Raw genomic sequence first — 16,235 nt, forward strand, 5'->3', positions numbered from 1 at the left:
ATTTATGTTGAACAGACTCTCCCAAAGTTTTACTGCTTATAGAATTATACATGAAAAATAAAGCATGTTTCTCTGTTTTATCTTCCATAAAAAGGCATTATTGATAGAAGTTTAAAAAAATATTTTTACATGCCTTTAAATTTGTTGCCATATGGCAACAGCTCACAACATCAGAACTGCAATCTGCAATACGCCAAGCGGCAGGAAACAAATACACATAGCTCCACTCATATTTCAGACATGAAAAACCTCACATGTTTGATAGAAACAGGCATAAATGTTTTAATCATTCAGAAAATAAATATAATGATCGATAACATCAGCTTGGAATGGAAATGACTGTTATATTGTTTCCTGCTGTTGCCGTATGGCAACAATTAGATTTGCTCATTTTCTTTAAAACTGTTGTGCATTTTTAAAAATTTGTTATGTATAAATATTGAATTATGCAAACACTTTTTAGCTTCACGTGCTAGGCTGCACCATGTCAGAAGATGGTCCAAGGTGTCGCAGTGCAGTCCTGCTGGCAGCCACAGGCACAGCGGTCCATTACACAGGCTAATTAGCAGTTCCGCCATTGAGAAGCCAAATGACAGCATTTAGGAGAGACGGTAGCACAGCAGAGTGCCAGTGTCTAACAATGTGCTTCTTTAATGGGAGTGTTTTCTCCAGCTTCGTCTTCTTCTGCCAAGATATGACCCAGTGTGAAAAAATTCTTAAATAAAACTGTCTGCTGTGAAATGGTCCCCTGATCTGTTTACACAGTGGCAGTTTAAGTATTACACCACATCTAGTAGCTCATTTCAGAGGTCATTCCGAATGATAAAAAATTCCAAATGTTTTGCTCTAATAAAAATAAACATACAAATATAAAATATATATAAATGGAAAATTAAAGCTGCACTATGTATGTTTTTGGGGATTTGGCGACCTCTCTGGTGGAAATGTGTGACTGCATGCAACATTTTGTAACCTGAGTTGTGCTTTGACTCCTTTTCTTGAACGGATGAATCTGATGATTGTGAGTGCACTTGAAGACTATTTAAAGAGAACTGGAAGTGAATTATCTACTATTTTTAGCATATTATGATCCGTATAATGTTCATTTTTGCATTTCAGAGCTAAACAAATACCCACGTGGTTGTTATAGTGTGGTGGTTAACACTTCTGCCTTTGACACTGTAGACTGGGGTTCAATCCCCCACCAGGGCAAACACCCTCCACTATACCAGTAGGAGTCCTTGGGCAAGACTCCTAACACCACCTTGGCCTCCCTGTGTAAATTGATCAAATTTTAAGTCGCTCTGGATAAGAGCATCTGCCAAATGCCGTAACTGTAAACATCGAGATGGACCTATTTCTGGGCGTGTGCGAGTGACGTTAACACAAAGATGTATGACATGGTCCAAAATACTAACCATAAATCTGACCCTCACTTATGCACAAGTATTTCAGGTTGTAGACCAAATTTTCGTGTGTCAGTATTGCTACTTCTTTCAATTTCCACAAAAGTGCAGCTTTATGGAATCAAACAAGTACGATAAAACAACTCTAAAGATTTCAGCATATAACTCGATTAATGCATCAATGTATTTATTCTTTAACAAGCTAAATAAACACAGAAATGCAATGAAACATGTTTCTAAACAGAGATGTGTGTACAGGAGGTAGTAAACCAGAGGAGAAGTGGAAGAAAGTCTGTTGCTGCTCTCTGGTGGTCAAAAGAGGAATTGCACAATACTCCCCATTTTTGTTTGGGTGTCTGCAAACAAGAGATATAGGATCTAAAACTAACAAATCGGAATAAAATGAACATAAAAGCACCGCAGTTCACGCCAAAGCAGAGAAACATTCACTTCTTTTTCTTCTTCTTTTTCTCTTTCCCTGCTGGTTCCTTCTTTGAAGCCTTTCCAGGTTTCTTCTTTCCTTTGCCCTGCTTTGCCGTGTCCTCAAACTCCTTGGCAGCTCGCGCTCGTCTTTTGCCCAGTGGAGTCCGGCTGTACCAGGCCTGCCAGGACGCAATACCACACACACCATCCACTTCAATATTAGCCCCTATACTGCATTTATTACCAGATAATGAGTGACCATTGGTGGACCATTCATACACAGCACTGACACTGACATTACAAATGTACTACTGACCGTGACTGTGGTGGAGCTGCTCTGTGGTCAGAAACTGACCTCTGATGAAGGCATAAAGCAAGACTAATACAAACTGCGCAACAGATGGGCTGCAGTCTCTAACTGTGCACCAGTAAGATGATCCTGCAAAGTAGCATTAAAGACGAATGATGTGAAATGATGACGATTTCTTTAAAGTGGTGGGGACGGGAGCCATGGGTTCTGATGTCTGGCACTCAAATTTGCCAGTCATTTTGCTACCTATCCAAAATGACCAGTAGACCTACATGTCTGAGTTTTTAGATGTAATGTTTAGGGTAAATAGTTAAATCTGTAAAATATGTGGATTAATGGATTATCCCCTTGAACCATAATCTTTAATAATTTCCATCAAAATCTTATTGATTTTAAATCATCATTGAAAAGGAAAAATAAATACATTTTAATCAGTATTTCTGATTAATTATCCATATAGATTTTAAAAAATACATTTTAGGCCAAAATCCTATCTTTAAACTACTGCAAAACAACGTCTCAGGCATCAGGCAGCGTATTCATAACATTTCATATATGACCTTCTGTGATTGTAGCCTTTAGAGGCATTAAATGCTTCAGACATCGGGTTCCTACCACTACCACTGTGAACAACTCTGACTCTAGAACCAATCATGTCACATCAAACCACTCTGAACGACACTGTTTACATCTTAAGAATTTAAATCGGTCCCACTTTATATTAGTGTCGCTAATAAGTTTACTTACACATCAATAACATAGATAACAACACTGTAACTACCAATGTTACAGATGGATTACAGACGTACAGCCTGTGTAATTGCACATGTGTAATAACTTCAGTTTTACACAAGTGTATCTTTTTGATAAAGTATTTTTTTACATATTACATTTGGTTTACATTATTACTGTGTAATAGCTTTGTTGTAACTAATCACATCACATTAATTGCATTCTATAAATAACTCTCCGTAATTGCACTGTACCAATATATCAACTGTGTAATTACATCAAGTTTACTTCTATAACAGTGACTACATCATTGGTTGGTACATTGTTTGTAGCATATGTTGTTCACGTGTAACTACACAGTTATTAGAGACACCTTAAGGTAAAGTGGGACCTTTAATATTGATGACCAGTTAGAGATACTCAGTAACACAAAGGATGATGAATAAAGTAAATATATGTTCCTGTATCTCTGCTTGTCTCTTACCTTAAAGGCCTCCTCCTCCTCTCTGTAGATGGGGTCTTGCCTGGCGAGAGGGGGGATGAACTCCAGGGCAGTGAGGGGTCTCTTGGCTTGCTGAGTGAGGCGGCGAGTGCTCAGGACGCTTTGCACTGCCTGCAAGATGTGACCCTGAGCGTAGCCATCAGTGACCTTAGCCAGAGAGCTCAGGTCCAGAGTGGGACCCAGCTGAGCCCCTCGCACCGCAAGCAGCTCCTTCCATAAAACTACACACATACAGGACTCTTATTACTCTTATTACAATGCAGTACAGTATGTGGCGCGAGCAGTGAATCAGCTCACGCATCCTGTTTGCTATATACAGTGCTGTACCAATAGGATAGACTGAACCACTCCAATCTCCGCACCTGTCAGATACACAGATACAAACACAGTACCTTGCAAAAGGATTCAGTCCTCTCGAACGCTGTTGACACTTTCTGGATAGCAAATTAGGCTTTATTTCAGTTTTTCATTAAAATATTTGCAGACGTGACTTTGGAAATTTAATATTAGAGCTTGTAGTGTCAGAGCTACATAGCTGTGCAGTCTCCATAGACACACACTGGTGGTGGAGTGGGTCATGCTGAAGAGATCAGTGGCTTTAAAATAACACTGCCAGAGGATGCCACTTTTACCACCAGTCAGTCAGCTTAAAACTTCTGCCCTAATAGATCAGTCCTCGTTGATTGCAAGTGCTATTATTTTGAAATGGAATCGTCTAAGAGCAACAGCACGTCCATCCATCCATCCATCCATCCATCCATTTTCTAAGTCGTTTCTCCGTCAGGGTCGCGGGGGATGCTGGAGCCTATCCCAGCGGTCATCGGGCGGAAGGCAGGATACACCCTGGACAGGTCGCCAGTCCATCGCAGGGCAGACAGACAGACAGACACAGACAGACACTCACACCTAGGGGCAATTCAGCATGTCCAATCGACCTGACTGCATGTCTTTGGACTGTGGAAGGAAACCGGAGAACCCGGAGGAAACCCACGCAGACACGGGGAGAACATGCAAACCCCACACAGAGAGGAGAGTCACCCGGCAGGGGAATCGAACCCAGGCCCTCCTTGCTGTGAGGCGACACCACGCCACCGTGCCGCCCGCAACAACACGTCACAGCCCTAAAACGGTAGTGTTGAAGCCCATGGTGTGTAAAAATTGCTGCGTTGCATTACTTGTTATAAAGCTTCACACTGTCTCTGGAAGCAGCATCAGCACAAGAACAGAGCACTGGGAGCTTCATGAAATTGGTTTCTATGTCGGAGCAGCTGCACACAAGCCATGTGTCAGCTGGAGTGGTGTAAAGCACGCCAACACTGGTCTCTGAAGCAGTGGAAATATGTTTTCTGGTGTGATAAAACATACTTCACTGGAAGGCTGATGAACGAATCTGGGCTTGGTGGAAGTCAGGAGAATGCTACCTACTGGAATACACACTGCCAACAGTGCAGTTTGATGGGGGAGGAATAATGAACTGGGGTTGTTTTTCAGGCTTTCGGCTCGGCCCTTTGGTTCCAGGGAAGATCAGTATTAATGCTGCACCACACAAAGACATTTTACACTGACGGCATTTGGCTGACGCTCTTATCCAGATTGATTTACAATTTGATTATTTTACACAGGGAGGCCAAGGCGGTGTTAGGAGTCTTGCCCAAGGACTCTTATTGGTATAGTGGGGTGCTTGCCCTGGTGGGGGATTGAACCCCAGTCTACAGTGTAGAAGGCAGAGGTGTTAACCACCACAGTATACCAACCGCCTACTTTAGACAACCATATGGCTCCAACTTTGATTTGATGAAGGCCAGTTCATGTTCCTGCATGACTCTGCACAATTCAAGGTCCTTAAAGACACAGTTTAAATGAATTTGGTGTGGAGGAACTGAGGAACTCTGCACAGAGCTCTGACATCTTGGGGCTTCATATATTATATTCATATAGGTGAGATGTCCACATACTTATGGCCATGTATATAGCGTATAAGGAAAATCACTGTTTTATGCAAACAGTTAATTCAGTTAAATTTTTTGGCTGTCTATAACTTAATGTATAAAATACTAGCTGTTTTGAATTTATATGGGAGGTATTGCTTATTTGGGGTGGCTTAGTTGCAATACTGTGGTAAAACTAACCCTGCCATGTGGAGGCTGTGTTTCACCCTGGTTAGCTCTAGCTGTGCGTTATTTATATACTTAAAAAATCTGTTACATTGCAGCCACCAATAGGGAGATTAACATAATACCTGTGTAAATAAATGACTTATTCACGCAACACATTAACTCAAAAACAGCTAGTATAAAAAAAAGCTACTTTTATGGCACAAAATAGTCTTTATCATGAATTTGCAGGAAAATGCCCAAGTTTAAGTGTGATCTCTGTAGAGGATGTTTAAAAGTATTTTTACTTTAAAAACTCAACAAAATGTCATTTGTTTAAGGGTGTTCAAACCTTTACACACGACTTTAAAGATTCACTCGAAAGAGGCCCCAAATATTCAGTAATAACTCTTTCCAGACAAAGCAACCTGATCGAAACAATATGCAATGAGCTCCTCAGTACAAGGAGCTTCGAACAAGCCAGGATCAGAGTGATGAGGTAGGCGCCGGACAGCCGTTGCGACGTTTAACCTCCGTTCGTAACTTCCTGGTGCAGACCCCCCGTACCCCTTCATGTGTCTGGTATAAAACGGAGACCACCTCCAGCATCGCATGCAATGCAGTTGATTACACACACAACAAGGTATGTAGTGTATTTTTTTGTTTCAGATTGCTTCATCATAACGGGAGCTACAGTAGAATATCTGGGGCCTCTTTCGAGTGAATCTCCCTGTATTATAACAAGATGTGACCTCTTAAAGTAATGCTTAATTATACGTTTGGACTTACTCATCCGTGAGGCATAGTCTGGTCTCGGGATCAGGATGATCTTTTTGTAAACCTTACAGAGTGGTTTGAGGTCGGCATCAAAAGGTCTGCGGGAGGTCCCCACAAGCAGTACTCTGTCTTCTGCTTTAATGGACTTCACCACCTTCGGCAGGTCTTTCTTAAGCCTTTTGGGCTCCATCTGAAGCATTAAGGCACAAAGGGAAGAGTAGAAAGAGTATGAAAGGGCAGCAGACAGGATGGCCTGCAGATTCTAGCAAAGGCAAGGAATCTATACCAGGGTATCAGGTCATTACAACATATTAAAAAGCACTGAATAAATAAAAAAAAGAAGGGCATATATGGCATTAAAGGGAACCCTGACTGCCTCACTATAGTGTACATGTCCACTGCAGTTGAAATATGCTGACATATAAATATTTTGAAATATAAAGGAATAACTAATTAGTATAGAACATTCACATTACACGGTTTTTCAAACTTTAAGAAGGTTTCTCGCACTAGAACATCCCATTTATCACCATTGTCTATCCACCAGGTTCTCTTGGAAACCAAGGAATTGGTTCTAAATCATCAAATGTAAAGATTTGCCCAGGATTTGCTGAAAAAGCAGGACTGGAAAAGCACTGAACCGGTGCTGGTTCAGACTCTTGGAGATTCCTTGGACAGTAAATACAATAAACAGTGGATTCTTGACAAAATCAAGCCTCACTTCTTTACAGTGGTGGTGATGGGAACCAGGATTTGTAAAGTCTACAATGCAAATATATACCATTTTATTTACTATCCAAAATGGTTAAATCTATTATTGGTTTATTGGTTAATTTATTATTTTGACTCGCTGCATCCTGCATCCACTTCTCTGCCCTAAAACACACATTTTAGGCCAAAAGTTTCTCAAAGCTATCGCAAAACAGTGTCTCAGGCGACATCTGTAACCATTCCATGTAGTCACTTTCTGTGAGGAGCTTTTAGAGGTGGACGTCTGGTTCCTATCACCACCACTGTGAACAGTTCTGACTCTAAGTTTCTCTAGAACAGAGTATTTCACACCAAACTGCTCTGAATGACTTTGTTAACCACTAAAACATTTAATTATCCTTAAAAAAACACTGAACTCAAATCGCAGACGACTGAATGTACCCTGGAAATGTATTCAAATTCCTGAGCCACAGGAGGGCAGTAGAGGCTTCTTCAAGACCTCAGTGTGGAAGTCTGAAAGGGCACTGCTGTTGCTTTTCTCTCCTCAGGGGGGGACTAACCACCTATTGTTTTTAAAATGTGCCAAACAGAGACCGTTGTGCGTAGGAGTGCATGTACATGTGTGTACACATATGTTTGTGTGCTTGTGAACCCACATGTCCAGTGCAGCCCAGTTGGCAGGCGTACCTCTTTCTCCGCTTTTGGAACTTTCTTGTAGAATGATTTCTCAGCGTCTCCGATCCAAATAACAGAGGGCTGCAGCTGGCGAGCCACCTGCCCAAACACAACAACAAATCCCTCCAACACAGGCCAAACACACACTCTCACACTCCTACTAGAGCAAAAACAACTGTACACCAACAGGCCCTTCAGGGCTCATGCACAGAATTCCACATAATAGACCAGATAAGGTAAGATTTTATTTTCTCACTTAGTGTAAGTTTCTCACTTAGTGTAAGTTTCTCACTTACAAATAAATCATATTCTGTGCTGATTACCTGGTAAACATGTTCTGTCGTGAAAACTATACATGCATATACATATTGACATATGCAAATCCAGATACATAATACTGTTCAAAAGTCAGAGACCACCCTGTAGTCCATCCAAATGACCTTTGCGCACAAATGATTGCACTTTCAGCAGAAAACATACATTTAACAGAAAACCACATAGAAGCTTCTACAACTACAATCCTGTTTCCATAAAAGTTGCGAAATGTAAATGAAAACTAAATACAAAGATGTGCAAAACATTTAAACCCTATATTTATTTGAAAGGACCCCGCCAGGGCTGTCCATTGTCACAGATTCTGCTCATCACTTTAATGGACAGAATTTCACAGAACAGCCAAGTTTCGGAGGGTGTCCGGCATGGTGGCCTCAGGATTTCACATCTGCTTTTTGCGGATGATGTGCTCCTGTTGGCGTCATCAGGCCGGGACCTCCAGCTCTCTCTGGACCAGTTTGCAGCCGAGTGTGAAGCGACTGAGATGAAAATCAGCACCTCTAAATCTGAGACCAGGGTCCTCAGTCGGAAAAGGGTGGGATGCTCTGCCCAGGTCACAATCCAAATAGTCTGGACTCTGGGGCAGCCAGTCCATTGTTCACAACAGCTTTTTGTCTAGTTCCTTTTCTCAGTAACAGCTTCTTCACCGCTGCCCGTCCCTTCAGACCCACAGCGCTGAGTGGAAGTATGGACAGAAGCATAGAGGAATGCAAGAACGACACGTTTTCTTTAGGTGGCGTCCCAAGTCCCATTTCCTTTTTACGTTTGAATAATTTTTGAACTGCTTCTGCAAACACCTGTATATCTAATTCCTCATAAATGTCTCCTGAAAATAAAGAACTGGTACATAGTGGTCATTTTGACTTGAAACTAAATAAATGAACGGTGGTCTCTGATTTCTGTCTTTTGGGCGGTGTTTCTTCAACTACTGGCACTTCTGGCCATCCAACTGTCCAAAACCCTCAACAATTTTTTTTTTTATAAAATGTATCAGAGTCGGTCATATAAATAATGAGCTCTGCAAAAATTCAGATCATTTTTCTTTTAGTCTGAATTTGTCTTTACAAAAAATTAAATCTGACTATACAAACCTCTGAGCTGTGGTGTGAAGGACAATAGCAGTACAGACATTTTCGTTCTTTTTGGCAAGTAGAGCTTTAAAGCTCTCATTGAGAACCCATTCATTAGAAGACGTGCGGTAATGACATGCATAAAGAAGAATCTAGAACCATGTCACTGTGTGTGTTTTGCACACTGTAGAATTAGACCTCCGCATTTAACCCATCCGTGCAGTGAAACACCCACATACACACACTAGTGAACGCACACACTAGGGGGCAGTGAGCACACTTGCCCGGAGCGGTGGGCAGCCCTAATCACAGCGCCCGAGGAGCAATTGCTCAAGTGCCTTGCTCAAGGGCACTTCAGTCATGGACCGTCAGCCGAGGGGATCGAACTGGTGACCTTCTGGTCACAGGGCTGGTTCCCTGACCTCCACCATGACTGCCTGCAGAACATTAAAAGATGAAGGGACTCCTAGACCACACTTTGGTCCAGGGGCTATTTGGCTTATAACTTATGTTTCTAAAAGAAGCAGGTGTGGCTTTGAAACCAATGTTATTTAAGGTTGTTTGGTTTGTTGTGGTAAAGCATTGAACATTGATTCAGCTGAAGAGCCAATTCAGTAATTTCGTGTTATGCAAGAAAACAAAATTACAGGTGTGGAACATTAAGAAAATGAATGTCCTGAATCGAGTAATCGTGACTGCCCCAATTCCCCATTCATCATCGTCTCGCACAGTGGACGTGGTGTGTTTACCCTGTTTGAGCACAAGGCCCAAGCACAGCCAGATGCCTCTGAAAGATAAGGGCTAAGTAGAGAGGTGACCAGAGGATGGGAAGGTATTCATCTGGTAACAGCAGAGCAAGCAGGAAGCCGCAGCTGAACAGGGCCCTGCTCCCAACTTGCATTGGGAGAGGCACTGAAAGAGCCGTATCCGCACAATGCAAACAGACGCAACCTCAACCCTCCACTTAGTTTATCTCCTGCTCCAGCTGTGCTCAACCAGAGCTCCACAAGCAGCTCTAAGCTTGGCTTTCCTTCGCTCTCTGACTCAGAGGCCAAGACACAAATGCAACCACAAAAGAACACGCCCCACCGACCCTCCACAAAGCCCCCCAGTGAAGATCGCTCACGGGCTGCACATTTATGACTAGGCAAGAAAAGGCAATGTGCGGATACGCTTCTGCCAAGCTTTTAGTTCCTCATTAAAACCTCCAAGCCTGTTTGTTTATGTTTATGTTCTTGGGGAAAAGTAAACAGAACTAAATGTTCATCATGTCATTTCATGGCATTGATGGGTGTTGCCATGGTGACATAGTAAGCAACGTGTTTAGATATGCATGTCATGTTGTATCCTGGAAGTGCAGTAACAAACAGAGCACGCAAAGCCTGACCTTTCTTAGGGACATGAGTCTCGGCCATGTATGGATGAAGTTTGGGAGGAGGAGAGATCTAATCTGAGCGCATAACTCTACAGAGCTCGTGCATTTTACACATAACAGAATACGACCTCCGTTCTTCATCCCCGTTATTACAAACACCTTAGATTTGCAGGCCCTTTAGGGGGGCTAATCTTATACTGCCTGCTATATAAGTGTACAAATACAGACTTTAGCCCATCTGTTGTCAGTCCACTCTCTCCAAGGCCTGATTCCGTGGTGCTGCATTTAACCCATCCGTGCAGTGAAACACCCACATACACACACTAGTGAACGCATTACACCACCATTACAATACCATTACACAAGTTGAGCTGCAAGGAAAAAGTAGACAATTTAGACAAATTAACTCAGACCTAAGGCCCCGTTCACACCTCTCCGGAATATTTCTGAAGCTTTTTCCTCTGGGTTTTGGCTTCCCGGCCACACGAAAATCTGTTTTCACTGAAATTGACAATGAAAGTTCTTGAAAACGCTCTCCAGGGAGGAGAGTTCTGATTTCAGTGCTTTGGTGTGGACAGAAAATACACAGCTTTTTATAAATGCTGACATCACGTAGCTGTTTTCACTTATTAAGCAAGCGCAACTGACTGAAATGTGGCTGACAGTTGGGTTGCTCAGCAGTTTAGGGATGATTTGGGAGTTATGATCATGTTTAGAATGACTTTCGTTTAACTGCAAGTATTTAAAAAGCAACTGTTATTCAAAAGATGCATCAATTCTTGATCACTGACCAAGGTCAGATTCCAAATAAATCCTAGGCATAAATCAAATGGGTGAAATGCCTGATCAGAGTCGCTTATTCTTCAGTGATATGAAGCTGAAGTCAGATATTCACCAGCTTATTGTTTGAATTTTCCCGTTAAACCTTAAAAGGAGCAGCCATTACATTCTGATGCTTCAGGCGTCAGAACTGCTGGACTATTTCTGGTGAAATGGTTAGCTGCCCAGACAGCAGATTAGATTAGATTAGATTTTCAATGCTTGTTATGAAGAAAACGACCATAATACATCAAAACAACATTAAACTAAGAAAATATATATGGGTATCGCAATTTTTTAACAGAGAAAATTCTCACATTTGTGGGATTCTTTGGTCGCTTGTTTAGCCAACTTGCCGGTTTTTCTTTTTCTCTAATAACACTATTTGGAGTGTCTCTGAAAAACCTCTGTTCGGAGGACCATGTAGCCTTAACGTTACGCCCCTACCCTCCATCTCAACAGGAATCGGGACACCCTACCCCTAGATGTGAACACGCAATACAGAGGGTTAAGGGCTCAGTGGTAGTGGCGAGAGGTGAAATGGGACTGGGCCACATTTCTAACACTCAGCCATCAAATCTGCTTCATTTACAAAATCTAATCTATATCGGCTACATTTATAAAAATATGTAGTTACGCATGGATGAGGCCTTAGACCAATGCCATAGCATGCAGACGGTGCTGGGCAGAAAACTTGTCTGAATACTGAATACACTGTCATATAACATTATATATATATATATATATATATATATATATATATATATATATATAATTAAATATGTATATAAATGAAATAAGACATTTTTGCTTTGGAACACCAGGGTGCTGATTTCATATCTACTTCCTCCTTAAATTTCAGAAACAATTTCCATATTTTTTCTTTTGTCGTGTGAGTTATCCTTTCCTGGATTAGACAGGAAGACAACCCTGTCAGCCATGCATTCATCAAAGGTGCGTATAGTATATACTTTTCCGGTGTGTGCTAATCCAGCGTTGAGCATATTGTTGTTGTCAGAACAAAACCTCGTATCTCCGAAATAGTAACTTTACAGGAGAAGGAGAAAACCTACTTTACTTTTAATGTAAGTCAATGGAACCAGAATTTTTCATAAGTCATTTTGGGCTGTTTCTTTTAGTCCGTTCATCATGAAAATTACACACAATATAAAGGTCAACAGGCATGTTCAAATTATGATAAAAACTGAAAAATGACAAAAATGGAGATACAAGGTTTTCTTCCGACAGCAGCGATATGTTAGAGATCTTTATTTTCTTTTTTTTTTTTAAAGACAGTTTTGGACAGGTGGGTATTTCTTTGGAGAGAATCCTTGAAATAATCCCTGTTACTTGCCTCCAAAAGTTCTGTATCGCTATACAATCCCATAAACAATGAAATAACGTTCCCTTTAATGTCCTGTACATTTTATACATGTATATACATTCTCATCAAAAACTCACTTATTTAAATTAAGTTACAACAATCTCGACATTATTTGAAACATCATTTTGACTATGAATTGGGCTTAACTTAAAAAAATGATTTTAAGTTAAAGACTTAAAAAAAAAAAGTGTGTAACTTGCCTTGAAACACAGGCACAAGTCCAGTATGACACGATTGCAGAGCTTTTACCTTGAGCACCATGTGCAGGAGGTACTGAAGGCCACTCCTGCCCGGATATTTGCCTGCCAGGTTGGCGGGGGAGAGGTTAAACAGGTTGGCTCCGGTCTCCGTGCAGAGAGCATGCAGCAACATCTTCTTGCCCACGCCTGAAGGACCAGCCAGCAGCAGAGAGCGGATCAGAGGCCCTCTCTCATGGACACTCTGAGAGCCTGGAGAGCAGTGATCCTCTGATTAACACCGCATGCTTAAGTTAGTTCATTTCACCTTACTTAACTTTTAAATGCACATTGTGTTGTTGGTGATCTGTGACGTCATTCCCACTCTCCACACTGCCCACTGTGGCCAGATAAGTGATATGAAGTTATAAAATATTTTGAGCATTTTACACTATGAAGGCAGTTATTAGATTTTTTTCTGTGCCAGGTTCTTAACAACAAGGCATGTAGTTGATGTTTTACTTTATAAACTTCATTGTTTTTTTGTCAATATACACTCATTCCAAATTTGATGCCTGCAACATGTTCCAATAAAGCTGGGACAGGAGCATGTTTACTACTGTGAGTGTATATACATGCACTCAATAATCCCATCATAATCGGATTTCTCAAGTTATCCAATTATTCAAACGGTCATGTAAGCACCGTAATCCGATGTAGAAATCCGATTAAGAGGCTGGATTTTAGCTCAGTAATCAGATTTCTCAGCCTGTAAACTCTTACTCTGATTTCTTTCGGATTTCTCACTCCGCACATGTGCAGATCAGACGGTGGATGTCACGAGAGTGGCGCTGAAACCAAACACGAAATAAAGGATTTAAATATTCTTCATCTTCTAGATGATGTTTGTTCATATTTTCAGGTAAAGTTGTGTGATGTTTAAAAAAAAGCTGCGGTATAAAGTTTGAGTTTTACGTTACGTTCACGTCATGTTGTCTTCTGTGAGTCTATTGGCTGGTTGCAAAGCAGAAATCTGATTACTGTCTGACTCATGTGGACCCAGGGCCCAGCGGTCACTTTGTTTAGAGCTGGTTTTGACCTGTTGGTCATACCGACCCAGTGCAGCACGCGGTTCAACGTCAGCGCAGCAGCGTAAAACTTTGGGAGAGTCTGTTCAACATAAATGATGAACTAACCTAACTTTGTGTAAATAGAGCTCAATATAGAAATATGTCCACATATGCAGTCGAGACTGACGCGGCTTTTTTCTGAATTTCTACAAACACCATTTCATTTTATAGTAAATTAGTTTGGGCTGGTTTATGTTTATGAACAGACGCCTACAGATCAACATAGTAAAGGAGCTCATCTGTGATCCTGAGTTTAAAGCCAGTTTTTATTCAACTTAAACTTGGAACTAAGTTGAATTAAGTGAATAAATATTTTAGTACTTTTAATTTCAATACTTAAGTACATTTGAAGGTAAATACTTTATTACTTTTACTTAAGGGAGGAACTTTTACTGGAGTGATATTTTACCTTGGGGGTCTCTACTTTAACTCAAGTACATGGTTTGTGTATCTACCACTACAAGTCAATGTAGATTCATTAATCACTGCTTTCTGTTCTGATTTGTACTTCACCTACTTTCCCAGCTCTTTTGGAACTGGGTTTGAAATAAAAGGACATCTTACGAGTTTTTCCCTCCTCAGTGCAACTTGCCATTTGCTAGACCTGCTGACTTTCTTGCATCGCAAGAAATAAAGTAATACAAGTAATAAAAGTAATAAAAAGGATAAAAAAGTCGCTTCACCTGCCTGAAGCCTTTTTTAGTTGTAGCTACAAAGCAAATGTACACTGATGCTTGAATTTACATGATTGAAATGTACCATCAGTTGCACCTGAATGTGTTACAAACATTTCAGCTCTTCCCAAAAGAAATGAACTGAATAACCTGAGAAACTGTGTTGATGTAATGGATTTTATTCATGTGCAACCGACTGACGCACAGGAATCATGTAGAATGAATACAGTAATAGAAGCAAAACATAAACTGGGTCATTGAGTTGTTTGAGGTGAAAAGCTTCATTTGTATAGAAATGCACTGATTACAATGGTGCTGATCGGAACCAGGTAGTTGTGATATCTGCAACAGAAATACAGCCATTTATTTACAATCCAAGACAAACGGTGAGCGAGGGACAGGAGTGACGTGGAAACTGGTGGTGGGTGTGTGGAAGATCGCTTAATGTTGGTGGGTCTGAGGTTGTACTTAAAATGAATGTGATATTTATGTTGTACTTTAATCACAGCAACAATTTAATGAAATAATTAGAGCTTTTTGCTATACGACAAGTGTCAGGTAGCTGCTATGTTAAAAAATAAGTGAACTACATCTTGATCCTCTACTGAATGCATTAAATAACACTTTTCTTGCACAAAATCGTCATTGATTTACCTTTTTGGACCCGATTATTACATTCAAAAGCATTAAAAGTAATAATAATAATAATAATAATAGCTGGGGTCCTTTTGGAGTTTGTTGCCTTGAGGCAACATTATGCAGCGATGGGAAGAAATGCTATATTCCCTGAAGTGAGACCTGGCTTGTGATTGGTTAAATCCATTCTACTGTCTCACAATGTTGCTTCTAGGCAACAAACATATTTCTTCAAAATCAAGCAGATGCTTTTCAATGATGAACTCAAACTCTTCCCTTTGTTACTAACCCTATTGTTGACTTTAAATCTGTATAATGTTTTTGTAAAGTGAGAGAAATCAGTTTGTTGCCCTGAGGCAACATCGTGCAACAGAGGGTTAACCAGCAGCAAGCAGTCACCTGCTGTGCTGAGCCGTATGGAGCGATATTAGTCATTGGAGTGAAAAGAATTTGAGTCTGCAGCCTGTCGATTTCATGTTAGTCAAGATTTTTTCATTTAAAACTGACACAGTTTTTTCCTGGAATTCACTGAACCGTTTGTTTCCATGTGTTTTTGAAACATTTTGAGTTTGAGATTTTTTCACATGTAATGTTGATACAGGTAAAATAGTGGTGAATCTGGAGACATACGTTTTCTTCAGGAACAACTTTGCCTTAAAACTAAAACACCCTGCATGAACTTCTACACCATGAACAGATTTTAAAAAGTAGCTTTTAGGCCTCAAATCTGCTGTAAAAACAATGACTCAGTGATCGGGCAGTGATCTGTAACCATTTCATGGCAAAACTTAATGTGAAGTGGCTCTTCGTGGCAAATTCTTCATACATCTGGTTCCTATCACCACCACTGCGCACAATATTGACTCTAGTTTCTCTAGAAACCCCTGAATGACTGATTCACATCATGACAACTGAATTATGCAGAAATTGTGAAAGCTTATTTCCCTTTATTTCCCTTCCTTGGCACATTTGAGGCGTTTGAAGGCTCCTTCAACATCAAAACTGCTGA

At 40.7% G+C, this 16,235-nt stretch overlaps 1 protein-coding gene across 1 annotated transcript in view; it reads right to left on the minus strand.

Moving 5' to 3' along the window:
• Positions 1 to 1,576: 1,576 nt before the first annotated feature.
• iqca1 (IQ motif containing with AAA domain 1) overlaps positions 1,577 to 16,235 on the minus strand; it is a 98,663-nt gene continuing 84,004 nt past the window's right edge. Inside the window, exons 15-19 of the mRNA XM_017714938.2 lie at positions 12,860 to 13,059; positions 7,642 to 7,728; positions 6,256 to 6,433; positions 3,356 to 3,594; positions 1,577 to 2,008 (exon numbers count right to left, since the gene is read on the minus strand). Of these exons, the coding sequence (XP_017570427.2) occupies positions 1,853 to 2,008; positions 3,356 to 3,594; positions 6,256 to 6,433; positions 7,642 to 7,728; positions 12,860 to 13,059 (860 nt within the window). The 3' untranslated portion in view covers positions 1,577 to 1,852. The remainder of the gene's footprint in view (positions 2,009 to 3,355; positions 3,595 to 6,255; positions 6,434 to 7,641; positions 7,729 to 12,859; positions 13,060 to 16,235) is intronic.

This window comes from Pygocentrus nattereri, chromosome 30, assembly GCF_015220715.1.
Source record: "Pygocentrus nattereri isolate fPygNat1 chromosome 30, fPygNat1.pri, whole genome shotgun sequence".
NCBI lineage: Eukaryota > Metazoa > Chordata > Actinopteri > Characiformes > Serrasalmidae > Pygocentrus > Pygocentrus nattereri.